At 44.3% G+C, this 15,502-nt stretch overlaps 1 protein-coding gene across 4 annotated transcripts in view; it reads left to right on the top strand.

Annotated features, from left to right (window-relative positions):
- PDCD11 (programmed cell death 11) overlaps positions 1-15,502 on the top strand; it is a 45,492-nt gene that overhangs the window by 14,928 nt on the left and 15,062 nt on the right. For all 4 annotated transcript variants that reach the window (XM_039243937.1, XM_039243936.1, XM_039243935.1 and 1 more), the window contains exons 10-21: positions 532-656; positions 838-898; positions 1,548-1,694; positions 3,396-3,647; positions 4,216-4,350; positions 5,113-5,307; positions 6,188-6,358; positions 7,331-7,550; positions 8,331-8,480; positions 8,905-9,020; positions 10,465-11,006; positions 11,832-11,894. In XM_039243937.1, the coding sequence (XP_039099868.1) occupies positions 532-656; positions 838-898; positions 1,548-1,694; positions 3,396-3,647; positions 4,216-4,350; positions 5,113-5,307; positions 6,188-6,358; positions 7,331-7,550; positions 8,331-8,480; positions 8,905-9,020; positions 10,465-11,006; positions 11,832-11,894 (2,177 nt within the window). The remainder of the gene's footprint in view (positions 1-531; positions 657-837; positions 899-1,547; positions 1,695-3,395; positions 3,648-4,215; positions 4,351-5,112; positions 5,308-6,187; positions 6,359-7,330; positions 7,551-8,330; positions 8,481-8,904; positions 9,021-10,464; positions 11,007-11,831; positions 11,895-15,502) is intronic.

The following is a 15,502-nucleotide window of genomic DNA, read 5'->3' as shown; positions in this document are numbered from 1 at the left end:
AAGTGTGGTGGACTCTGCATAGGGATTAGAACAATGTCTGTTTGTTCTGTTAGAATTCTTCAGGATTAATTTGACTTATTTTGATACTTGGTTGATGGTAGGTACAAGAATGTGTTAAGATTTACACCAGAGCTTGGCAAAGTTTTTTTAAAGGGCCAGATAGTAACTATTTCAGGCTTGTGGGCCAAATGATTTCTGTCCTGACTACTCAACTCTGTTGTTAAAGCCAAAAGCAGCCATAGACAGTAGGTAAATGAAAGAGCATGGCTGTGTTTAATAAGACTTTTATTTGCAAAAATAGATGCTGACTTGTGAGCTGTAGTTACTGACTCATGATCTAGACTGTTCTCTGACCTTATAGAGGGTCTGTGATAGTAAAGAGTAGTGTTTTAGTTAGAAGAATTATTTTAACAGGCAATCAGAGTTCTGTTTTTATGGTACATGGTAAAAGTGTTATGTTGCATGCTTTCATACCTGATTGCTTCATATCTGCGGTCTCTGGCTTGTCCTTAATCACTTGATACTTTGTAGCTCAGCCATCTCTCCGATTCTAAGAACGTCTTCAATGCTGAGGCCTTCAAGCCAGGGAACACCCACAAGTGTAGAATCATCGATTATAGCCAAATGGATGAACTGGCTTTGCTCTCCCTGAGGACGTAAGTCTGTCATTAGTGCATGTGGGCCTGTGGAGATGGGCTCCTCTGTGTCTTCACGTTCAGTTTCTCCTGGTCTGGCTTGGTGAGGGTTCTCTTTCTTGCCAGCATGATTTTGGTAGCCCTGAATTTTAGGTAGCCTCTGCCTTGGTTTACGTAATCTTGTATTTTCTTTTTATGCTAGATCTGTTATTGAAGCTCAGTACCTTAAGTACCATGACATCAAACCTGGGACATTGGTAAAGGTAAGGCTCAAGCATATAATTAGATACCCTTCTGCCTTCAGACGTTCTTTAGTTCACAGGTTAACTGTGAGCTCATTAGTTCTCATGGGAACATATTTAAAGTCACCTTCCTTCTCTCTGCTTGTTAACTGGCATTTCTTTCTCTTCCCTGGGTTAACTTGTAATTAAATTCAAGGTAAGGTCTGAATAGCATCATCTAGCTGCATAGAAGCAGTAGATCATACATCCTGGGATTTGATGGTGTTTGTTAGACCAGGTCGAAAGTTAATTCTATGATAATTGAGCTCCTGTAATGTTAGTATGTCACTTGCAGTTGCCCCTCCTGTCCAACCGTTTAACCCCACTTGAGCAGATCTCCTTTATATGTAGAGTTTGGTCCTTAGGAGACCTAGATCTCTCCTTCAGAGGATGTGCTTGTGAGGTGGGCCGAAAGAACACACTCCCACAAAAAGATGTGAAGACTCCCATAAATCACCCAGACTCCATTCAGATCAGTGTGGAGTATGTGCTTTACCCCATGACATCTGGAATAGCAGCACAGTTAGTCCAGAAAGCTGGGCTTTGAAAGAGATGTGACATGCTTTGTCGTAAGAAGTGGAGAAAAAACCATTCTTGAGGCATGATGACATCTTTTCTTTGGACTCCCTAGGGCACGGTGCTGACCATAAAGCCATATGGGATGCTGGTGAAAGTGGGCGAGCAAATCAGCGGCCTGGTACCTCCCATACACCTGGCTGACATCCTGATAAAGAATCCAGAGAAGAAGTACCACATTGGGGATGAGGTCAAGTGCCGGGTGAGCCTCTTGAAGGGTCTCATTGGGGTTTTGGCCAGATGGGAAGAGAGCATTGCATTTCAGCTGAAGTTTCTGCCTTTTTCCACAAAATGACCATCTAACATCTGTGGTGCTCTGCCTGGCAGTGGGAAGAGAATAGTGGGTCTCTGCCCTTAAGAGTTGTGTAATATAATTGAGAGTTAAAATATTCGTACATGAAAAGAGCAAGCCATTGTGTGACCTTTTGTCACATGGTTTGGTACAGGCTGTATGCTCTGGTTATATCTCAAAGGGGAGGTCATGGTGGGCTGGGCCAGCAAGAATCATTGATGATGTCAGTAGCAACTACAATGTAACATGTATTTAGTACCAGTTATGCTGACTCATGACATGCTTTATGTCATTGGATCTTTAAAACAACTGTACAGAGGGGCGCCTGGGTGGCTTAATCGGTTAAGCGTCCGACTTTCGCTTAGGTCATGGTCTCGCAGTTCGTGGGTTCGAGCCCCGCGTCGGGCTCTGTGCTGACTGCCAGCTCAGAGCCTGGAGCCTGTTTCAGTCTGTGACTCCCTCTCTCTCTGACCCTCCCCTGCCAACCCTGTCTCTCTCTCTCTCCCTCCTAGAAATAAATAAAACATTAAAAAAAAATTTTTTTAAATAAAACAACTGTACAGAGTAAGTACTGTTATCCTCATTTTGCGGGTGCAGAAATTAAAGCTTAGGAAATTGAAATACCTTGCCCAAAGTCACAGAGCTAATAAATGGCAGAACCAGTTTTCAGATTCAGGTCTCCATGACAATAATGTCTTCTAGATTTCTGGCAGAGGTGGTACTTGAACTGGAAAGGATTTGAGGAGGAGCAAGGGATGTGTGTCAGACACAGAAATAGACAAGCTAAGTTGCCAAAACTTGAGTGGTTTATAACAAAGTCTTGAATCCCAAGAGAAGATTTGCAGGGCTGTGAAGGTTATGTTTGGTAATATGCAGTGGTTAGCACAGGACCTGGTGTGTGCAGGCAGTCACAATGTTAGCTGTTCTTCCTCTCATTTTGTTTCATTATTGAGTCAAAATAGATATTGATCACCCATTAGTGCAAGATTGTACAGTAGTGGACGGGGCGCCTGGGTGGCTTAATCGGTTAAGCGTCCGACTTTCGCTTAGGTCATGGTCTCGCAGTTCGTGGGTTCGAGCCCCGCGTCGGGCTCTGTGCTGACTGCCAGCTCAGAGCCTGGAGCCTGTTTCAGAGTCTGTGTCTCCCTCTCTCTCTGACCCTCCCCTGCTCACGCTGTCTCTCTCTCTCTCTCTCTCTCCTAGAAATAAATAAAAAAGAATATTAAAAAAAAAAAAGATTGTACAGTAGTGGAGTCAGGAGGTTAGAAGTAGAGGAATTTCTTTGCCTTTTAAGAGATGACCTGAGGGATGAAAGATGGTTGGGTCTCTTAACCTTAGTATATAATTAATACACATCAGTACAGAGGTGGGAAGTGGGTTCAGTTGTTGATTCTGTTATATGGAAGGAAGTACATTTGAGATAAGTGAATCCTCCCTGGATTGTCATCCAGCAGGGAGCAGGGAGGATTTGCCTCTGAGAATACTCAGAGGCAAAGAGATAGCAGGTTCTTAGGGGCTGACCATGGCCTTTGGGTTCAGAGGTTGCAGAGACTAATCCAGTGGCTCTCTTGATACTGGGTAACTTGATAACAACCAGTATCCTTCCCCTAGGTTTTGCTTTGTGATCCTGAAGCCAAGAAGTTGATGATGACCCTGAAGAAAACCCTGATTGAGTCCAAACTGCCTGCTGTTACCTGCTATGCTGATGCCAAGCCTGGTCTGCAGACACACGGCTTCATCTTCAGAGTCAAGGACTATGGCTGCATTGTGAAGTTCTACAATGATGTGCAGGGTCTAGTGCCCAAGCATGAGCTCAGTGCCGAGTATGTCCCTGACCCAGAGAGGGTCTTTTACACAGGCCAGGTAACCTTTCCTTCGACAGGCTCTTATCCTTGCTGACCCCATGAATACAGGTTTGAAGGAGTAGCAGGAGGACTGTTTTTTAAGGGATAAGGAATGAGCATGTGGGGCAGTGGGCTTGAGCCAGCTGAGTGGAGGAGATGTGGAACAGAACTGACAACCAATCCCTCAAAGGGGGTTCAGCCGAAGTGGGCAGACCAATGGACCTCAAGCCCACAACCTGGAAGAAATTAGTCTTACAACATACTAGCATTCCTCACATCAGAAGTTGTTCTGAAGCCACTTTCACCACAAGGTGGCAGTGCCAGGAAACTAGGGAGTCAGGGTTTATCTAAGAAAAATAATTTTTTAAAGCTTAGGGTTGTACCAAGAATTTATTCATGTCTTCCTTTCACTGAAAAGGCTGATTTGAGATTCTGTGTAGCTTTCAGTACGTTTCTTTCCACTGCCCTCTGATCTGATCCAAGGTCTTGATGGGTCTTGCTCTGCAGTGCTCATTGAGGGCAGTTCTCTCTAGGGCCTGATAGGCTTGCTGGGAAGAGTTAACCAGGCAAGTGTGGTTTCTTACCAGGTGGTGAAGGTTACGGTGCTGAACTGTGAGCCATCCAAAGAGAGGATGCTCTTGTCCTTCAAGCTGTTGGGCGATTCAAAGAAAGAGCATATGGGACAAAGTCAGAAGAAAAGAAGAGCTGTTAATGTTGGACAGGTACCTGGATTTCTCCAGACAAGCTATTTTAGTTAACAATGGCAGAAAGCAGGGTGCCACTGACACATGGGGCACTGGGACCCATGGAGGGAAGGATCAAGGTAGCTGGATAAGATTCTAGGGCTAGAGGGTACCTGGATGGCTCAGTTGGTTAAGTGACATTTGATTTTGGCTCAGGTCATGATCTCACAGTTCATGGGTTCGAGCCCCACGTTAGGCTCTGTGCTGACAGTGTGGACCCTGCTTGGGATTGTTTCTCTCCCTTTCTCTATTCCTCTCCCTCACTTATCTCTCTCTCTCTGAAAATAAAGATAAACAAAACAAAACAAAACAAAACAAAAGATTCTGGGCGTAGAGAGAATTAAAGGTCTTGAGAGAGGAGGGTTCTTTGTGTCAGAGCAAACGGAAGCTGTCCAGGAAAGGAAAGTGCCATGTGGTCTGGCTTTTCAGCAGTGTACTGCTGTCCTCTCATCTTTTTCCTCTCTGGTCTCTAGGACCAGCCTGCGAGACTGTCTTTCCCCTGGGACTTGGGGGAGGAGTGACACAAGTGTGCACGTGGGTCCTGGGGTGTGTGGATGTTTGTGCGTGTGCGTGCCTGCAGGGTCTTTGGGGGCAGAGGTGTGGAAGAAAGCTGCTTCTCTCATCTTGACCTCTTCATGTCCCTGGTGCTGGAACTTGATGCCCCTGATCTCCGCCTGAGGCAGATGCGGTTTCTGTCTGCTCAAGACAAGTACTAATTTTTGTCTTTCTTTTCCTGAATAGTTGGTGGATGTGAAGGTTTTAGAGAAGACCAAAGATGGGCTGGAGGTGGCTGTCCTGCCCCACAACATCCCTGCTTTCCTCCCTACACCTCATCTGTCGGACCATGTAGCCAATGGCCCTCTGTTGTATCACTGGCTCCAGGCTGGCGACACCCTTCACAGAGTCCTGTGTCTGAGCCAGAGTGAGGGACATGTCGTATCCTTTATGTATCTGGTGAGCCGTGGGCCCTTGGGGGAGGATTCTGGGTCAGGCTCTCCTCTTCATTTAAACTCCATGGGAAAAAGTCAGCCATTTGACTTCAGAAGTACCTCCACAAAACCAGACCAGTGACCAGATCTGGTGGAAGGTAAGAGAATTGATGTCCTATCAGCAGCTGCTGGTTGGTCCAGTCCAGAGGGGGCAGTGTGGCCTGCCGAACCCAATAGGATATCTCCAGTAGCACAACTTGCCTTCTCAAGCACTCAATGCTTGCCCCTTGAACTGGAACAATTAATAGGGTAGCTGCTGTCTTCCTCCCCTGCCCTCCCCCCATATGGGGCTCAGCATATTCTCTTTGGTCTTGGTGTGTGCATTTTGAAGGAGAACACTGCCAGAAAAGAGGCAATGTAATAATGTATTTGCACAGAATGTAAAATAAAATCTCCTTAGAGTGCAGATAAGCAGAGGAGGTGGGGTAGGGTTGGTTAGTGTGAGAATTGTGGAGGATCCTGTCATGGTCCAGCTGCCAAGCCACAGGGATGAGCCAGTCCCTTTTTTTGGTCCCTTCCGGTAATCTGGAGATGAATTCCTAAGAAGAGGGAGAAAACTGGTTCTGAAACTTGAGTGTATATCAGGGTCACCTGGAGGGCTTGTTCAAACGGCTTACCGGGCCCACCCCAGAGTTTCTAGTTCAGTAGATCTGGGGCAGTGCTTGGGACTTTGTGTGTCTAACAACTTCCAGGTGATGCGAATGCTGCTGGTCTGCATGCTTAGAGAATCATTGTAGCAGCAGAGCCTGTAGAGTGGAAAAAGGAGATGGAGGGATGGATAATTTCATCTGCCTTTTCTGGAATGTTCCTTGATGAAGTGCTTCCAGCTCCTTTGCAGGAAGCCAGCTTTGGTTTCTACCGTGGAGGGTGGTCAGGATCCTAAGAGCTTCTCAGAAATCCATCCTGGGATGCTGCTCATCGGTTTTGTGAAGAGCATCAAGGACTACGGTGTGTTCGTCCAGTTCCCCTCAGGCCTTAGTGGACTGGCCCCCAAAGCTGTGAGTTCAGCTCTGTGCACAAGAGCATTGGAGGGGAGACATTAGGGTGGGAAGGGGCAGGATACCAGAATGCCTTGAAGATTTTCAGGGGCAAGGCAGAAAGGCACCTGGCTGAGGGGAGTGTGACTGAGATCTTGCCCAGCCATGTGTCCCGGTGCAGGGCTGTGTCCTGGAGGAAGAGGCACCTTTTCTCCTTCACAGGACAGTGTTCAGTAAGTGGCAGGGGCCATGAAGTCTTTAGTCTCCAGCGTGGGGATAGTGAACTTGTTTCTATACTCTCAGTATGTACAGACGTGGAAGTTGATTTTCCTGAGCAGCTGAGTACAGGTTTTACAACCTTTTGAGGTTTTTGAAGTGTTATGGTACCAGAATACCCTTGAAATGAGCCCCCTCATCAGAGTGTCTTAAATCCTTAACTTTTCAGACTGGGAAAAAATCTTAGTGATCCCATAGTTGAACCCCCTCATGCCTGCTGAATTAACTGAGACCCAGAGTTGGGAGGAGTCTTACCAATGTCACTGCAAACAAATGGTGTGTAGTTTATTCCTGCCACAGATAATTCATAAATACTTCTTTCTTCCCTATGTTTGTCTCCCTGATATTTTCCCTGGGCAGATCTTATTTGCAAACCTTTCTAGAGCAATTTTAAAAGTGGGAGCAGAGGGGAAACCTACAGAAGCATGTATAGCATGGGGCAGAGGGTTACCATTGGTGTTAGAGACATGGGTCCCTCTAGCTTGCCAGTGATGTGCCTTCTTGGCTGGGTGCCCTCTAGGAGACTGGGTTGGACAGCCAGGGCCTCGTATGGTTTTCTGGAAGTGGGGTAGAGTTGTGTTTAGAGAGGGCTGGGGGGACATGCTTCCTGGGTCCCATCTCTCCCTCCCTTCCCCCCCATATTCTTTTCAGGGGGCATTAAGTGGGTTGTCACGATAGGTACTTCTTTCTTTACTTCTTGCCTACTCTTCCCTTTAGATCATGAGTGACAAGTTTGTGACCTCCACAAGTGACCACTTTGTCGAGGGGCAGACTGTGGTCGCAAAGGTGACCAACGTGGATGAGGAGAAGCAGCGCATGCTGCTGTCCCTGCGGCTGTCGGACTGCGGTCTTGGGGACCTGGCCACCACCAGCCTCCTCCTCCTGAGCCAATGCCTGGAAGAGCGGCAGGGTGTGCGCAGCCTCATGAGCAACCGAGGTGGGGACTTGGGGCCTGAGGGTGAGGGTCAGGTGGGAGTCGTATGTCACAAGGGATGCCCGTCTGTTCCGATGAGTTGTTGGGCTTCCCAGATACTAAAAACAATTTTGACAAGCCTTTTTTTTTTTTTTTTTAATGTGGGAGTATAACCCGTATAAAATGCATAAGTCATTATTTAGGGTACAGTTCAGGAAGTGTTTGTAAAGTGGACATTCCTATTTACTGCGCAGGTTCAGATAAAGATGCCAGGTCCCCTCCCAGACCAAAACCAAAATTTCCCTTAGTTTTATGGTCTCTGGTTTGAGTTTGTCGTGAATCCATTCACCTCTTCACTTGTTCTTTTATTCAACACATACATGGTGAATGATAGAATGGACCAGGAACCTTCTAGAAGACTTTACGAGGAATTATTATGCTGATCTTCCTGTTTTGAAGCATTGGGTAGGATTGTTGGCACCCTGATGGGATTTGGGAATAGGAAGCTTGAGAGGGTAGATTCCAAACAGAAGTAGTGAAAATTCAGAAATCAAAGGAAAGTGTGCACTTGTGGTATTTGTTGGCTACTTTCATGAATTGTGGCCAGGTAGGATTGGCAAGAGGAATAGTTCTCTCTGCCTGTGATAGTAGGGTTCAGGGTATCACATATTTCTACCCAAAGTGACTTTACCTTCACAGTGCTTGCAATGCTCTGCCCTCCCTAGCTTGGTGGCATGTTTCCAAAGGAAAAGAAAGGTGACTATTTCTGCTTGTTAATTCCCATTTCCTTTGGATCTCTGGCAGACTCTGTGTTGATCCAGACACTGGCTGAGATGATTCCAGGGATGGTCCTTGACCTAGAGGTGCAGAAGGTGTTGGAGGATGGCTCTGTGGTGTTCAGTGAGGGCCCAGTGCCTGGCCTGGTCCTGAGAGCCAGCAAATATCATCGGGCAGGTGAACACTTCTTCTCACCCTTCATGGTTTGTGGGGGAGATCCTTGGCCCATTGTTCCCTCTCCTGGATACAGAATTTCTAGATACATAGTGTAGATGAACTGTATATATTTTCTACTAAAATTTTTTTGGCATCCCTGTCATTTATGAATGAAAATCAAGGCAATTGACAGCATGCTGAAGAATGTTTACGTGTGAATCCTTTTATTATAATTGGTAAGTCTGGATTTTTGTCTATTAGGTTGCATAAATTAAGGCACATCTGAACTTGAATTATGGGAGCCAGACTTTTAACTTTCCTAGGCCCTATAGACCCAGGACAGATGTCCTCTTTTCTGTGCCTAAGGGCTTGCGAGGCTCTTGGGGAGATGCTTCCTTCCCTGCTCTGAGAGGGTGAGCACTTTGTGTGTGGTTCTGTACTGCAGGGCACGAGGTGGAACCTGGACAGAAAAAGAAGGCTGTAATCTTAAGTGTTGATATGTTGAAGTTGGAGGTGCATGTTTCCCTTTGCCACGATTTGGTGAATAGAAAAGCTAAAAAGGTAAGCTTGCTGATGACTTCCATTCCCCTGGTTTCAAAGGCATATCGGACCTTTCAGCCCCACACACTTTGCTCAGGGATTCTAATGCAGATGGCTCTACAGCCATAAGATGATCATTATGTCAGGCTTTGTCCGGATCATTGTTATAACTCTTGGTGTGGTTATTAATAGCACTGACTTGCCCTGTGGTTCCAGGGATAAATTATGTGGTCATCCAGTCTTCAGGGCCAGGTATATAATGTAAATAAGTTGAAGTGGGCATGTCCAGCCCACAGAGGGGCAGAGATGATTGAGCGCCTTGTGGCTAAGCCAGAATGTCTGTGCCTCGGGTTGCTGCATCTGATTTTTAAGAGAAGGCAGAATTTGGTTTTTATTTGAAATAAATTTGAGAAATGTTGGAAACTTTTTTAAAAACATATGAACCAAAGAAAACCTGTCTGTGGGTGTTCTGACCTCCAGGCTGCTCATCCACACCCGCTCCTGGACAATTTTGTGTGAGAGAAGATTGGGTTTGATGGAAATCTTAACATTTATAGTATTTTTCTCTGGATGACTTACATATTTGGTCATCATTTAAAGTACTTATTAAGCGGGATACCTGGGTGGCTCAGTCGGTTGGGCGTCCGACTTCAGCTCAGGTCATAATCTCACAGTTCATGGGATCAAGCCCTGCGTCGGGCTCTGTGCTGACAGCTAGCTTAGAGCCTGGAGCCTGTTTCAGATTCTGTGTCTCCCTCTCTCTCTGACCCTCCTCTGCTCACGCTATTTCTCTCTGTCTCTCAGAAATAAATAAAAAACATTTAAAATTTTTTTAAGTACTTATTAAGCATCTAACTGTGTAGGGTATGTTGGAGAGAATTACATGTCTTAATGTCTGGTTGCCCATGATTTTAAGACTTGGAAATAAAGAGAGAGAGAAACAATGTTAGCCTAAGTTTTCTAGCAGGTCCCTAGTTTAAGTGAAGCTGGTGCATATAAGGGCGTGAGCACAGTTTGGATTTTGGGGAAAGGTAGGCTAAATGCCTTGCACACAATAAGCTCTCAGTAATGCCTTTGGTAAGTGGTTGGAAAGCTGAATAAATTGGATGGGGTGCTGGAGAATGATGAAAGTCAGGAACACAATGTCTTCAAGCTGAAGAATCGTTAGGGGACACAGGCTATGCTCAGAATCACCTCAGTAACTTTTAAAATTCTGAGTTCACTTGTTCTAGGATAGGACCTAGGAATCTGAATTCAAAACAAAAGCTAAGTCCCAGGGATTCTGATTTAGTGCCTTGAGTTTAGACAGGTCACCTCAGTAACAAGAGGGGAGGCTAGGTCAAGGGAATGAAGGCTAGTTTGTTACAACTCATACTAGCTCTGGGTCTCCTGGGATCAAGAGGACTCCCCCAGCCCCACACTGTCCAGTAAGAAGCGGGGACGGTGGGTTTTCTCTGTTTTCCAGCTGAAGAAAGGCAGTGAGCACCAGGCGATCGTGCAGCACTTGGAGGAGTCCTTTGCTGTTGCCTCCTTGGTAGAGACTGGCCACCTGGCAGCCTTCTCCCTGACCTCTCACCTCAATGACACCTTCCGCTTTGACTCGGAAAAGTTGCAGGTGGGACAGGGTGTTTCCCTAACCCTCAAGACCACAGAACCAGGAGTGACTGGATTTCTTTTGGCTGTTGAGGGGCCAGCTGCCAAGAGGACTGTGAGACAGACCCGGAAGGACTCTGAAACAGTTGATGAAGATGAGGAAGCAGATCCAGCTCTGGTGGTGGGGGCTGTGAAGAAGCACACCCTGTCCATTGGGGACATGGTTACAGGGACTGTCAAGTCCATTAAGCCCACTCATGTGGTTGTGACCCTGGAAGATGGCATCATTGGCTGTATTCACGCCTCCCACATTCTAGATGATGTTCCAGTGGGCACATCTCCTACCGCCAAACTGAAAGTCGGGAAGACAGTCACTGCCCGAGTGATTGGTGGGCGAGACGTGAAGACATTCAAGTATGGAGGCTTTGGGGGGTGGGCTGGCTTTGAGGGGAGACTGTTGTAATTGTGGGCATTGAGGCAGGTTCCAATAAGTTGCACATGAACCAGACTTTCTTCTAAGTAACAGAAATGTTCACCAAAAGAATCTTTTTGTCTTTTTTCCTTTTTTTTTTTTTTTAAAGAAATGGCATATGGTGTTAAGAGCATTGGTTTAAAGTGAGACCTGGGTTTGCTTTCCAAATCTGCCACTTAAAATTGTCTGACCATGACCTAAGTAATTATTAACTTTGAGTTATATTTTCCTAATTTGTAAAATGAGAGTATAGGTGGTTAGTACCTTTTTCGCAGAGCTAAAAGAACATCTAGAATGCGGTGTGCCAAGCAGGTTACTCGACACAGCTGTTGCTCACTATACATCATAGGTTATTGTAATTCATTCTCCACTGTGTGCCTTAATTATACTCATTTTGTTTAAATCTACTTGTGATATTATTCCTACAGTAGAAATCCTTGCTGTAATAAGAAAAGCAGAATAATTCAAAGTCTGGTCTGTAATTTGCCTATTAATTTCAGAAAGAGGCAGAGTATGTAGCCTGTAAGGAAATTTCTACTCAGGGTTCAGTAAGACAATACTAAAAGATCAGATGAGCCAGCTCCTTAACATTTACTGCAGAGGATAAGAACGGAAACCCTCAGGCCTGACACATCACCAGAAGGTGATAGGGCAGTGGAACCAGGTGGTTTTTAAGCTTATTCATGGAAGTAGAGAGACATTCTGATCTGCAGATTGTGGTGGTACAGAGCATAAGAGAAATGATTTGACCTTATTTCTTCCTCTAGGTTTCTCCCAATCAGTCATCCCAGATTTATTCGAACCATTCCGGAGCTGAGTGTCCGGCCAAGGTGAGGGAACCCCAGCAGCATGGGCTTATGGAAAGAGTGTGGGGCTTTGGAGTTAGGAACCTGAACTCTCTGGATTCTGCCAGTTTTGTGACTTATTTTGCCTCTCTCTGTCTAGGTTGTCTTATTTCTCTAGTAGGGATATTTGTCTGGCTCTCATAGGGCTAGAGTGATTATATGAAACTTAATGTAAAAGCTATATTTAGGGTTTAAAAGACTTGTTGCATTTCTGTTTGTCAGCATGTAACAAAAAGAAACATTTTTGCTCTAAACCCAATTTTCTAAAACTCAGGAATTCCCCAAATAAAAAACATGTAGCCAAGAATACCTGTTCTTTGAGTGTAGAGACCACGACTTAGTGACTGGAATTTTAGGTCATGTTCTAGTGGATTTCTTAGAGGGTGTTCAGTGAGGGATTCTGTGGGGCGCCTAGGTAGCTCAGTCGGTTAAGCGTCCGACTTTGGCTCAGGTCATGATCTCACGGCTCGCGGGTTCAAGCCTTGCGTTGGGCTCTGTGCTGACAGCTCAGAGCCTGGGGCCTGTTTCAGATTCTGTATCTTCCTCTCTCTCTGATCCTCCCCTGCTCACACTCTGTCTCTCTCTCTCTCTCTCAGATATAAATAAAACATTAAAAAAATTTTTTTTAAAAACTGAGGGATTCTCTGTGGAGGAAAATTATTAGTTCCATTGTAGTGTTGGATCCAGTTTGTCTGGGATCATTTTTTCCCCAAGGATCTTAAGCATTTTGATCCATGGGCCTGTTTCTGCTTCCTCCATTGAAAACCCAGCTTCCTGAAATTAATAGGTCATCAATGAATGAAGCTAGATACACATGACTGAGAGAAGGGCTCATCTAAGTCAGCTCTGAGATCCATGCAGGTTGTAAATCTTAAGTGCCTGGGGATATTATAGAAGAACCTCTTTAGTAACTTTTAGGGGGTAAAGTTTTGGGGTGTTTTTTGTTTTTAATTATAGCTGACACATAATGTTACATTAGTTCCAGGTGTACATCAGAGTGATTGGACAAATCTATATTTTATGCTGTGCTCACCACAGTGTAGCTACCATCTGTCACCATAAAATGCTATTACAATACCATTGACTACATTCCTTATGCTGTACCTTTCATCACTGTGACTTACTAATTCCATAATTGGAAGCTTATATCTCCCACTACCCTTCACCTATTTGCCCATCTTGCTACCCACTTCCCCTCTGGCAACCATCAGTTCTCTGCATTTATGGGTCTATTTCTGCTTTTTTATTTATTCATTTGTTGTTTAGATTCCACGTATAAGTTAAAATCATGAGTTATTTGTCTTTTATTTAATGTAATACTCTCTGGGTCCCTCCATGTTGTTGCAAATGGCAAGATATCATTCTTTTTTAATGGCTGAGAAGTATTCTGTTGCAGCGAGTAAGGTTTGGTTAGTGTCCTGAAGGTATCAGAATAGAAGTGGAGTATTTCTTGGCAGGCCTGTACCTGAGACAGGCAGATATTCCTGGAATGTTGAGTTCAGATGCTAACAACATTCTTGGAACTTCAAAGTGAAGCCCTTTAGTTCGGGAATAATGAGATTTGTTGGATGCACACATTCCTGTTTGTTTACTCTGTGGTTACTTTAGTTTTGTAGGTTTTGGTCATGTCCTCCTCCAGTCGTTGTTGTGAGAACAGAGTCTTCACCGTATTCGTCATTATAGTCTACCAGATTTTCACCTGAGGTGTGATGCCTTCTTTAACAAAGATTTGAGGTCAAGTAGTTTATTCAAGCTAAGGGTGGATATGTTTAATTAAGGAGGGTTGGTTCTTCTGAGTCTTCCCTCCTTGGCTTGCAGATGGCTGTCTTCTCCCAGTGATTTTATGTGATGTTCTTTTTGTGGATATCTGCATTCTTTTTTTTTTTTTTTTTTAATGTTTTATTTCTGAGAGAGAGAGAGAGACAGCGTGAGCAGGGGAGGGTCAGAGAGAAGGGGAGATACAGAATCTGAAACAGGCTCCAGGCTTTGAGCTAGCTGTCAGCACAGAGCCCAACGTGGGGCTCGAAACCACGAACTGTGAGATCATGACCTGAACCGAAGTCAGACGCTCAACTGACTGAGCCACCCCAGTGCCCCTGGATATCTGTGTTCTAATCTCATCCCTTTTTCTTGCTTTCTCTTTCTTCCTTTCTTTCCTTTCTTTTTCTTTATTTTCTTTTTTTCTTTCTTCTAATTGTGGTAAAACACAAAACATAAATTTATCCTCCTAACAGTTTTTATATGCATCACAGTATGGTTAATTATGTGCACAGTATTGTAGAACATATCTCTAGAACTTTTTCATCTTGCATGGCCGAAACTGTATACCCACTGAACAACTCTCCATTTCTCCCTACCCTCCTCCACCCACTGCCTCTGGCAACGAACATTCTACTTTCTGTTTGAGTTTGATTACTTTAGATAACCCATGTAAGTGGAGCCACGGACAGTCCTTCTGACTGGCTTATTTCATTCAGCATAACGTCCCAAAAGTTCATCCTTGTAGCATATAGCAGATTTTTCTTCTTTTCTAAGGATGAATAATATTATATGCATGTATTATAGGCCATGTTTCCTTCATCTATCTGTGAATGGACATTTAGGCTGCTTCCACATCTTGGCTAACACCGTAGTCAGCATGGGTGTACAAATACCTCTTTTGAGATCCTGGTTTGGATAGATACCCAGAGGTGGGAATGCCGGATCATATGGTGGTTTTTAATTTTTTGAGGAACCTCCATGCTGTTTTCCATAGCAGCTGTATAATTCTATAGTTCTGCCAACAGTGTGTAAAGAAGGATTCCTTCCCACATCCCCACCAATGCTTGTGTTCCATGTGTTTGATAATGGTCATCCTTACAGATGTGAGGTAATACCTCACTGTGGTGTTGATGTGTATTTGCCAGATGATTAGTGGTGAGAGCGCCTTGTCCTGTGTTTGTTGGTCATTTTCTTGATAAGTTCTTTGGAGAAATGTCTATGCAAGTCCTGGTTTTTAATCAGGTCTTGTTGTTGCACTGTAGGCTTAACCCTCCTTATAAGGACTCCAGTCCGACTGGCTTATGGCCCACCCTGACATTCCCATTTACCTTAATCACCCCTTCAAATTCCTGATCTCTAAATGCACTCATGTTCTGAGGTACTGAGGGTTAGCATGTCAACATATGAACTTGGAGGTGGGAGTGACACAGTTTAGCCCATAACAGAGGCATTCCAGTGGCATCTATTGAAGGAATAAGCTTTTTCATTCTACTATATAAGTATTATAGATAATGTATATAAATTGTCTATTTCAGTGCCAGGCACACAGATTGTCCATGTGTGTGTGTTTTAAGAAATAATATTCTACAGATACTCCTGACGCTTCTCTCTGCACCCTCAGAAGATGGATTCCCCATTATTAATTTGATACTTATCCAACTTTTTGATACTTCAATTATATATACACACATATATATTTACAAAATCATTTTGTGTGGTCTTCAAATTTTACATAAATGGCATACTGTACTTAGTGTATTACAACTTGTTTTTTTCACTCCATATTTTATCTTTTTTTTTTTTAATTTTTTTTTTTAATGTTTTATTTTTTG

The sequence above is a fragment of the Hyaena hyaena genome, unplaced genomic scaffold (genome assembly GCF_003009895.1).
Source record: "Hyaena hyaena isolate Hyena2069 unplaced genomic scaffold, ASM300989v1 scaffold_233, whole genome shotgun sequence".
Taxonomy (NCBI): Eukaryota; Metazoa; Chordata; class Mammalia; order Carnivora; family Hyaenidae; genus Hyaena; species Hyaena hyaena.
The sequence above is the reverse complement of the archived record's forward strand: the minus strand, read 5'-3'. Positions and strand labels throughout refer to the sequence as shown.